This window comes from Camelina sativa, chromosome 11 (assembly GCF_000633955.1).
Source record: "Camelina sativa cultivar DH55 chromosome 11, Cs, whole genome shotgun sequence".
Taxonomy (NCBI): domain Eukaryota; kingdom Viridiplantae; phylum Streptophyta; class Magnoliopsida; order Brassicales; family Brassicaceae; genus Camelina; species Camelina sativa.
Window position 1 is genome coordinate 7,577,101 of NC_025695.1, and position 10,321 is coordinate 7,587,421.

Genomic DNA, 10,321 nt, shown 5'->3' on the forward strand with positions numbered 1-10,321 from the left:
AATAACAAAGTACACTTCTTGTTGTATAGAATGTAGACACTAGATAACATAACTTTTCTAATTTTTTTAACAGAAAAATACGGAGTATATCTTTTCAAATTTCAACAACTACTACGTCAAATAAAATCTAGCTAGAGTTGAAACCAAATAAATAAAATAAATCTAGTCGTCGTCTACACAAGTTGTGTATGAGTAGGTGCAGTAAATAAGCACATCTGAATTTCAAGATTTATTTGGTCGCAACTGAATTTCAAGATAATATGGAACTGTTAATATTGTTACCTTTTAGATTTCGAATTAACTTTAAATTTTCAAAATCTTCAAGTAAATGCTTATAATAAAAACATAAATAAAATGGTTTGACTTTATCCGAGTTATTCGAAGAGATGGTTTTTCACAAATAAATACTGCCCAGAATTCAGTAACGTAAATGAAAATAATGTAAACTATAATTGCTTTCAAATCAAAACAATTCTTGTATTGACAACATATTCAATTATATTTTCTTCTAGTCTCTTCTTAAATTTAAGATATTCAAATTATTTTGCTGAAAAAAAAAGTCAAAAAATAAAGCAACGGATGTGATCGCACTAGCTCGGCGTATTCAGATCTAATCAACGGCTTTAAACTCATCTCTCTCTGAACAAAATAAACACTAAACAATACGTAGCTGGTAGCAGCGAGCGACGGGAGAACAGAATCACGGCGACATTTGATCTCCTCCATTTCGAAAAGGTCTTCTTCTTTTCTCACATAATTTCTAGAAATCTCTAAGAATATAATGAAGCTGCCACTACACTAGAGGATTCTTTTCACACTAATGACACAAAGTTTTAATCTTTATGTTTTTTTTTTTTTTTTGCTTTACTTATTAGTTATTAGTTTATTACTGATAGTGTTTTTCTTGCTTTGTTGTTTAGCTCAAATCACTGCTTAATTATTTTTTCTCTTTGTAACAACTTTACTGTTTTCAAATTGAAAAACAAAACCATTCATTCACGGGTTTCAATCCTTTTCAAGTTTAATCTATTTATAAAAAAAATTAATAATAAAAGATCTCTGAGAAGAAGAAAAATATCAAAAAAAAAATCCTTTTTTGCAGGTTTTAAGCTTTTAATTGGCGTGAAAGAGACAAATCCTGAGTGAAGAAGAAGAGTAAACTTTAGGTACGAGAAGAATTTTTATTTTCAGCTCATCTTTCTCTCTCTCTCTCTCTCTCTCTCTCTCTCTCTCTCTCTCTCTCTCTCTCTCTCTCTGATGGTTGGAGAGATGACGAACAATGGAAGAATCCGACCATCTTTCCCGGTGAAAGATCTGACTAGTAATGAAGGATCTGAATATGGTCCCGTTGAGTTTACTAGAGAAGATGTTGAAGCTCTTCTTCATGAGCGAATCAAGTACAAGAGCAAGTACAATTACAAGGTCTCTCCTTTTTCTTCTTTTACCTTTATGTTTTTTTTTTGGGTTGTTGTCTGAAATCGAGATCTCTCAGTTCATGCAATTTACAACCAAACATCTTTCAAACGGGTTTTGGTCTCGTGAATAGTATAGTTGCTAAATCTGAGTTGTTGCTGGGTTTTGTTACTTTCTTTGCAGGAGAGATGTGAGAATACGATGGACTATGTAAAAAGGCTTAGGCTTTGCATTAGGTGGTTTCAAGAACTCGAGTTAGATTACGCTTTTGAGCAAGAGAAGTTGAAGAATGCTATGGAGATGAACGAGAAGCATTGTGCTGATTTGGGTTAGTTTTGTTACAGATTTGGATCCACCTGTTGGGATTTTAAAATAGTTGCTTCTTCTTCTTATGAACATATATTGTATGCATTTTCTTGCAGAGGTTAATTTGAAAGTAAAGGAAGAGGAGCTGAATCTTGTAATCGATGAACTGAGGAAGAACTTTGCCTCTGTTCAGGTGCAGCTTGCCAAAGAACAAACAGAGAAATTGGTAAGAATACTGCTAGTTCCAATTATTAAGTTAGTTGTGTCTAGTTCATCATTCTCTGTGGTTTTCTAAACTCGGTATTGTTTTGCGCAAGGCTGCGAATGAATCTCTTGGAAAAGAGAGAGAAGCAAGACTTGCTGTTGAAAGTTTGCAAGCTGCCCTCACTGACGAGCTAGCAAAAACGCAAGGAGACCTTCAAACAGCTAACCAAAGGGTGAGAAAGTCAGAAAGATCTTAAAGGGGGAATGATTAGTTGATTGACATTGATTGTTTTTTTCTGATTTTCTTTTTTTTTTTGTTTGTTTCAGATTCAAGCTGTCAATGACATGTACAAACTCTTGCAAGAGTATAACTCGAGCTTGCAGCTGTACAATAGCAAACTCCAAGGTGATCTCGATGAAGCTCATGAAAATATAAAGCGAGGAGAGAAAGAACGGACCGGCATTGTAGAAAGTATTGGTAACATGAAGGGTCAGTTTAAAGCACTGCAGGATCAACTTGCTGCCTCTAAGGTGATTTAATTCATTCTGCGTTTATTCGATCAATGAGAGGCCTTTTAAAAAAAAATCAGGGTATGACCTGTGTCTTGTTTTTTTAGGTGTCTCAAGATGATGTCATGAAGCAAAAAGACGAATTGGTGAATGAAATTGTAAGCCTCAAGGTTGAGATTCAACAGGTCAAAGATGATCGTGACCGCCATATAACGGAAATTGAATATCTGCAAGCCGAAGCAACCAAGCAAAATGACTTCAAAGACACCATTAATGAGCTTGAGGTTTATTTCATTTTTGATGCACTACTGTATTTACTTCTTAAAAATCTATATGGAGATTAGTGTTTCTTAAGATGCTGTAATCTTTTTGTCCAGAGTAAGTGTTCTGTTCAAAATAAGGAGATAGAAGTGTTGCAGGATCAATTAGTAGCTTCTGAGAGGAAACTGCAGGTCTCATCGCATTCTTGAGTTGTACATATATAGAAATGATAATGTATATGAAAATCTCTAAATTCTTGTTGCATGTTTGTTTATTATGATTAGGTGGCTGACTTGTCTACTTTTGAGAAAATGAACGAGTTTGAAGAGCAAAAGGAAAGCATTATGGAGCTGAAAGGTCGCTTAGAAGAAGCAGAACTCAAACTCATCGAGGGAGAAAAATTACGAAAGAAGTTGCACAATACCATACAGGTTTAAACTTCTCATCTGGTTTCCATTTCCCTTGTACTATCTTGATCAAGCTTAGGAAATTCTGAAACATTAGATGTTGCAGGAATTGAAGGGAAACATCCGCGTATTCTGCAGGGTTAGACCTCTATTATCAGGAGAGAATTCTAGTGAGGAGGCCAAAACTATATCCTACCCTACATCTCTAGAAGCACTTGGTCGGGGCATTGACTTGCTGCAAAATGGTATGAACAAGTCTTCTGAAAAAAATTTGTTCTTCACGGAAAAAAAGAGACTCATTTGTTGTTTGCTTTGGCCAGGGCAAACGCATTGTTTCACATTTGATAAGGTTTTTGTACCAAGCGCATCACAAGAAGATGTTTTTGTAGAGATTTCTCAACTTGTTCAGAGTGCCCTTGATGGTTACAAGGTACTTATCTGCTTAAGCTCAGTTTAACTCCCTGTTTGCTTATTTCTTCTATTAAACGATTCGTCAAATGTGCTATTCTACATTTTTCAGGTTTGCATTTTCGCGTTTGGACAGACGGGATCTGGAAAAACTTATACAATGATGGGTAGGCCAGGAAACCTGGAGGAAAAAGGACTGATTCCTCGATGTTTGGAGCAAATATTTCAAACCAGGCAGTCTCTTCGATCACAGGGTTGGAAGTATGAGTTGCAGGTAACTAAACTCCTAACTAATTATAAATGGGTGATGTAACATTCATAGTATTATTATTGATTGGTTTATATATAGGTGTCTATGTTGGAAATATACAACGAAACAATTCGAGATCTCTTGTCAACAAACAAGGAAGCTGTGAAAGCAGACAGTGGCGTTTCTCCTCAAAAATATGCAATCAAACATGATGCTAGTGGGAACACACATGTTGTGGAACTTACTGTTGTAGATGTTCGAAGCTCGAAGCAAGTTTCTTTCCTCTTAGATCATGCAGCTCGAAACAGGCAAGTATTTGTTTTGAAGATTGGCAATGATTAGAGAAACCGAAAGCTGCTAAAATGAAACATACTGTGTCTTGAGTTTTTGTCCAGGTCAGTAGGGAAGACTGCAATGAACGAGCAATCATCGAGAAGCCATTTCGTTTTCACATTAAAGATCTCTGGATATAATGAGGTACTAATCGCGTTTCTTACTGCAACTACAACATTTCATAGTCTGATATTTGTTTCGTCCAAGCCAACCCTGCGCTTTTTTAATTGTTTTGTTTCTTACAGAGCACAGAGCAACATGTGCAAGGTGTCTTGAACCTGATTGATCTTGCGGGTAGTGAGCGTTTATCAAAGAGCGGATCAACCGGTGATAGACTCAAAGAAACTCAAGTAATCTCTGCGAAATTAGATAAACACACTTTTTAGAATCTTAAGAAAATATTACTTAGGCTTAATGTGTTTCTTTTTTTCTTACTGAAAAGGCAATCAACAAAAGCTTATCGTCTCTAGGCGATGTCATATTCGCCTTAGCGAAGAAAGAAGATCACGTACCTTTCAGAAACTCAAAGCTCACGTATCTTCTTCAGGTAAGCATTTTAAAATCATCATTTGAGCAAAACCTAAAATAGATTCTGTGTTGTGATGAAACTTTGTGGACATTCTATGATCAGCCCTGTTTAGGAGGCGACTCGAAGACGCTTATGTTTGTGAACATCACACCGGAACCTTCCTCAACCGGTGAGTCTCTGTGCTCGCTCAGATTTGCAGCAAGAGTGAATGCTTGTGAGATTGGAACAGCACACCGTCATGTTAACGCCAAACCGTTGGATTATCGCTTGAGCCTTGGATGAGAATTTCTCCTCGGATCGAAGCTAAATAAATAAAGTTATGTTTATACCCAAATGTGGTCACTCTCTACTTGATGTCGGTGCTAAATCTGTATATAGCTTGTATTAGCCTTAAGTGTCTGTTAACTTATACTCTTATCTTGGATCAGGAGGATTTGTGTGTTGAAAAAATCAGAATGTTCTGAGAGATCTCGATTAGACAGACAGAAAGCTTAGATAATCAAATTTAGTGTTTACTTTACATTTCAAAAATTTCGGTATAATTGGTGAAAATAATAGAATGAAAAGCTTATCAAAATAAATTCTAGTATTATCGTCACCTTAGAAATTTGGCAACAAAAAAAATTACGTAGTAGTATAGATGAAGTTCGATTTAGCTATAGGCGATCGACCAACTAGTACCATCATCCTCAAAATCAAATATCCATGAGTTTTGAAAGGAGGCATGTTTATTCGATAATTATATTATTTCATCGATCATTATCATGGCTATTTGAGCATTGCCGAGCATAACAACATACATCACAAATAGACTATTGTTTTGGAATAATGTTTTGTATTTCTGATTGTTTACTGCGCAAATAATTAGAAAGAGAAATCATCACTTTTTTATTTACTAATTGTTTTCATTTTATCCTCTTTTCGAATCGATTCATGTTTTTTTCTTTTCTTTTCTGAACGTCATCACTTTTTAGAGAGAGCAAGAGTAGCGAATGAAAAACAGAAAACAAACCTCTCATTTATTACGGAGCAGTGCTAAACAAACCTCATGAACATCCTAAAGCTTACATATTTTCTCATAAAACACGCGATAACGGCGTAGTGTTAACATATAATCAACAGCCACACTCATGATCATCGTGCTATATACACTCGATGGTTTTGTTTCGAATTTAGTAGTAAGAAGGCCCGGAAGGGATCTGGAAGGGACAAACATCGACTTGCGGGATGTTGCAAACGTTAGGCAAGTGCTTGGCTGTCTGGTAAATTTGCCTAGCTTGGCTTTGTCTCTGCTGTCCCTGTCCCTGACCCTGGATGCTAACCGATCTGGCCGCTTGTTTCAAGGTGGGGCAAACGCAAACTGGGTCTTCCTGGCGAAGCTCGTTGCAGCACTGCTGGAGTAGCTGCTGGGGTCTTTGTGGGTTCTCCATGTCTTCTTCCCAATCGTACTCGTCACCACGGCCTTGCCTCATTTGCCTGCGCATCAATTGCTGGCAAGCTCTTAGGTGCTGTGATTGCTGGAACTCCCTCTGGCATCTCTGTCTTGGGCCCATGGGGTTGGTGGCATCTTCATCGAACTCGACGACGGTGCGGTAGATGGAAGCGTTAGTGAGGAGGAAGCAGAGGGCGAGAGTTGCGCAGACGAGGAAGATCTTGTTTGCCATTTCTTACTATTTGTGTATGTTGTGTTTTGTTTGAGTGAATTGAAGTGAAGGGTTTATGGGTATTTATGGAAAAGGGAGCAGTTTTGCATGGAGATCACGTGTAACCTTGCATGCACACAGAAAAACATGCATGTGATGTGAATGTGTTGTGTGAGAGAGAAAAGCTATGAGGTTGTTGTCGCGATTAGGTGTTGGAAACTCAAATTGGAGGAGTGACAAATCATGAACAACATCTGGACAACTCGTAAAGAATATTAGACAAAGTTTAGAAGTGGTTGATCCGAATGACACTTGAAAAATAATAGGGGTCTAGATTGATAATTATCCCAAACAAATAGAGCAAAAAAAAATGAGAGAAAAAAAAACCAAATACTAATTATTATTCGTGGGAAGCTATCTTGAATTAGAGTTCTTCTAACTAGAAGTGATACTTTTGTAAAGATATCAAAGGTTTCTGTCTAGTATTTACATTACTCTACTTTAGATGACGTCTGAAAAACTTTTTCAAATCACTCCCGCGACGTAACACTTTTGTACTCTTTTTTCTTTGTTATCACTTCTTTTTTAGTAGATTTGTCGATTACATTTACTAATAAAATATAAATTAATTAGATACAGTTTTTCAATCTATATGTCTTTGTCGGTAATTTTGACAGAAAAGTTAACATCAATATATATAGTGAATCAATGATAGCCACATCATTTCATGAATCGTTGCCATACGCCCACAAGGCTACAACTATTTGCCGCTAGCGCTGGCCTAGCCATCAGCAAAACAACATGTCAACATGCACATCCACTGATCTACATATATCATCACAAGCAGATTGAAGATATGTTGACAAAAAAAAAAAAAAGATATGTCGACAACATAATTGTAATTTTGAAATTGTATATATATATTGTTTATTATTCTTTTTCTTTTGTAAGAAATTTAAATCTACATATCATAGATCGGCTACTAGCTAGCTAGATTGGAGACCAGTTACTAAATGGACTATATATAAGAAGAAAGGCAACATCAGTAAGCAGTTGCATATAAAAGAAAGTAAGTAGATGCAGGAGTACTTCAGTTACAGTATGCGATCGCCAGAGGAATTGGGAATGAGCTTTTACCATATTCTAAATGGATAAGAGCTATATCTTCGTCCGGCGTTAATGGGTTCTCGTCAGATTGAGTTATTATTGTTCGATCCTACTTACGTTGGAACTTGGAAGTTGATAATTTTTTTTGAAGACATAATTGTTTATAATGGATGATTTTTATTACTGTGCCTGAAGTCATATCATGAGCAGTATGAGTCTATGTTCATTCTCGTTCGTAAAGACTAGTGTTTTCTATTTTTTTGGTGATGTTCAATACACTTCTTTTTTTTTTAGACTAAGTGTTCAACTTCTTCCTTTTTCTTAATTGTACTTAAGCCGAGATTTATTGTTTCGTATATCGCTATCATCTTTTAGAGAGCAGCAAGAGCTAGAGTAAGAGTAACAAATATAAAACAAAAACCTCTCTTTTATTACGGTATGTAGTGCTAATTATATTAGCCGCAAACATTAACTTACATATATATAAAAAACACACGATGATTGTGTATATAGTATTAACATACATTAGTCACACTCATAATCATCGTGCTAGGTTTGAAATTTAGTAGTAAGGGGAGGCCCTGAAGGGGCAAACACCAACTTGTGGGATGTTGCAAATGTTAGGCAAGCGCTTAGCGGTCTGGAGAATTTGGCTGGCTTGGTAAGGTCCTTGCTGTCCCTGGAGTCTAACAGCTCTAGCTGCCTGTTTCAAGGTGGGGCAAACGCACTCTGGGTCTTCCTGTTGGAGCTCGTTGCAGCACTGTTGGAGTACGGGGTGTCTCTGCTGTGGGTTCTCGATGTCGTCTTGGAAATCAAACTCATCATCGAGGGCGGGGCCGCTACCACGGCCTTGCCTAGTTTGCAGGCGCATCCAGCTCTGGCAAGCTCTTAGGTGTTGTTGTTGCTGAAACTCCCTCTGGCATTTCTGTTGTGGGCGGAATTGGCGGTTGGTGGCGTCATCTTCGTCGAACTCGACGACGGTGCGGTAGATGGAAGCGTTGGTGAGGAGGAAGCAGAGGGCGAGAGTTGCAGAAACGAGGAAGAGCTTGTTTGCCATTTGCTATTTTTGTGTATGGTCACTTGTTTCGGTTTGAGTGAAGAGTGTGGTGAAAGGTTTGTTTACATTTATAGGTGAGAAAGGAGATTTGCATGGCAATCACGTGTAAGAATGCATGCATGCATGAGTTTGTGCGGTCGAGAGAGATTCTCTTGCGTTGTTGTCGGGATTAGGTGTTGGAAAAGAGTGACAAGTGACGAACAACACCAGTCCTAACTCCGTGTCTGCATGATTCGTACGATTGTATCTCATGTTCTGACATGAAACTATATATATGAACGATTTTTGAAAAGAAGGTAAAAAATTTCTTAACATACAAACCCTTTTGTTAAGTTGGTTTCAATCGAACGTGATGAGAGTCAATCGTTTTTGGTGAGACTGCTCTTAGAAATATATAGTCTGGAAGCTTAATTAATTGAAATATAGAAATATAAAACGACTCAGTATAGACTATATAGTTACCACGAACAACCTATGAACGTAATCATTTAAAAATGTAAAGGGGAGTATATGTTAAAAATATGTATGAATTGTTAAATATCATAATCAATAACAATAATTGACATTAGACGATTTTTTTTATATATTTTAACTGAATTACGTAAATATGCCATTAAAGACAGATAATTCAAAAAATGTTGTAAACTAGAGAATTTAGGAAGTGAAATATCTTAGTCTTATTGATTAATGTCGAGCATACAAGTATATATAATAGGAGTACAAGGGCTAAAGCCCATAAAGCAATCGAGTACATAAGATAGGCCATGGGCCGTAAAGCAATGGCCATGGGCCGTAAAGCTATGGCCGATGGGCCGTACATGTGCGGACAGTAAATGGGCCGTAAGGCCATGTCCTAACGGACTGTGAGCGGGCTGGTCTATGGAGTCCACAAGTGTTTTACAACACTCCCCCTGGACGAGATGACCGTGCCATGTTGGATGGGATCGCTGCAATGTGCTTAGGGGATGCTGCCTCATTAAAACCTTACCAGGAAAACCCAATGGGACAAAACCTTGGTGAAGGAAAAAGAGTACAGCACACATTGCTCCCCCTGATCCAAACATCACTCCAAGTCCTGAAGTCTCCGCATCCCAATCTTGTGCGTGAGCTTCCTGAACGTCGATGTCGGCAATGCTTTGGTGAAGAGATCGGCTGAGTTGTCGCAGGACTGTACTTGCACCACTTGAACTTCTCCGGCCTTTTGTAGTTCATGTGTGAAGAAGAACTTCGGCAGTATGTGCTTCGTCCGATCTCCCTTGATGTATCCTTCCTTGAGCTGGGCGATGCAAGCCGTATTGTCCTCGTAGATGACGGTTGCTCCCTTGCTGTCTTCTAAGCCGCTATCCGTCCGTATATGCTGAGTCATGGACCGCAACCAAACACACTCACGGCTGGCTTCATGGATGGCTAGGATCTCCGCGTGATTTGACGATGTGGCCACAAGAGTCTGCTTCATTGAACGCCAAGAGATCGCCGTACCGCCGTGCGTAAACACATAACCTGTTTGTGACTTACCGTTGTGTGGATCGGATAGGTAACCTGCATCAGCAAAACCAACTAGACAGTCTCGGTTATGGTTAGTATAAAATAAACCAAAATCAACCGTCCCTCGCAGGTACCGTAGTACGTGTTTAATACCATTCCAGTTCCGTATAGTTGGACAAGAACTATATCTTGCTAGGAGGTTCACGGCAAAGCATATGTCCGACCTAGTATGACTAGCCAGGAACATTAACGCTCCTATAGCACTGAGGTAAGGCACTTCAGGTCCAAGAATTTCTTCATTGGCCTTCTTAGGAGCAAATGGATCTTTATCCAAGTCTAAGCTTCACACAACCATTGGGCCAGTCAATGGGTGAGCTTGCTCCATATTAAATCTCTTGAGTACTTTTT

The 10,321-nt window shown here is 38.2% G+C and overlaps 3 protein-coding genes across 5 annotated transcripts; 1 reads left to right on the forward strand and 2 right to left on the reverse strand.

Annotated features, from left to right (window-relative positions):
* On the forward strand, positions 721-5,141 carry LOC104722210 (kinesin-like protein KIN-14M). Of its 3 annotated transcripts, XM_019232200.1 has the most exons (18): positions 721-735; positions 1,103-1,195; positions 1,230-1,422; positions 1,597-1,741; positions 1,836-1,945; positions 2,037-2,156; positions 2,251-2,454; positions 2,541-2,717; positions 2,811-2,885; positions 2,979-3,125; positions 3,208-3,346; positions 3,422-3,531; positions 3,622-3,783; positions 3,859-4,067; positions 4,155-4,236; positions 4,338-4,442; positions 4,535-4,639; positions 4,724-4,903. In XM_019232200.1, the coding sequence occupies exons 3-18, from the start codon at positions 1,258-1,260 to the stop codon at positions 4,901-4,903; spliced, it is 2,235 nt and encodes a 744-aa protein (XP_019087745.1). In that variant the 5' UTR covers positions 721-735; positions 1,103-1,195; positions 1,230-1,257. The 3 variants fall into 3 exon arrangements, with proteins under 3 accessions (XP_019087745.1, XP_010438648.1, XP_010438647.1); XM_010440346.2 differs by lacking the exon at positions 721-735 and having other exon boundaries at positions 1,040-1,195; XM_010440345.2 differs by lacking the exons at positions 721-735; positions 1,103-1,195 and having other exon boundaries at positions 1,258-1,422; positions 4,724-5,141.
* Positions 5,615-6,328, reverse strand: LOC104722211 (2S seed storage protein 1). Its single transcript, XM_010440347.2, has one exon. The coding sequence runs from the start codon at positions 6,283-6,285 to the stop codon at positions 5,794-5,796; it is 492 nt and encodes a 163-aa protein (XP_010438649.1). The 5' UTR covers positions 6,286-6,328; the 3' UTR covers positions 5,615-5,793.
* Positions 7,779-8,483, reverse strand: LOC104722212 (2S seed storage protein 2-like). Its single transcript, XM_010440348.2, has one exon. The coding sequence runs from the start codon at positions 8,426-8,428 to the stop codon at positions 7,934-7,936; it is 495 nt and encodes a 164-aa protein (XP_010438650.1). The 5' UTR covers positions 8,429-8,483; the 3' UTR covers positions 7,779-7,933.

Excerpts from the sequence above, each read along its gene's own strand:
- LOC104722210 (XM_019232200.1), top strand. The coding sequence starts at position 1,258 with ATGGTTGGAGAGATGACGAACAATGGAAGAATCCGACCATCTTTCCCG. Across the intron at positions 2,455-2,540 it reads ATCAACTTGCTGCCTCTAAG|GTGTCTCAAGATGATGTCAT; the intron begins GTGATTTAATTC and ends TTGTTTTTTTAG. Across the intron at positions 4,068-4,154 it reads GATCATGCAGCTCGAAACAG|GTCAGTAGGGAAGACTGCAA; the intron begins GCAAGTATTTGT and ends GTTTTTGTCCAG.
- LOC104722211 (XM_010440347.2), bottom strand. The coding sequence starts at position 6,285 with ATGGCAAACAAGATCTTCCTCGTCTGCGCAACTCTCGCCCTCTGCTTC.
- LOC104722212 (XM_010440348.2), bottom strand. The coding sequence starts at position 8,428 with ATGGCAAACAAGCTCTTCCTCGTTTCTGCAACTCTCGCCCTCTGCTTC.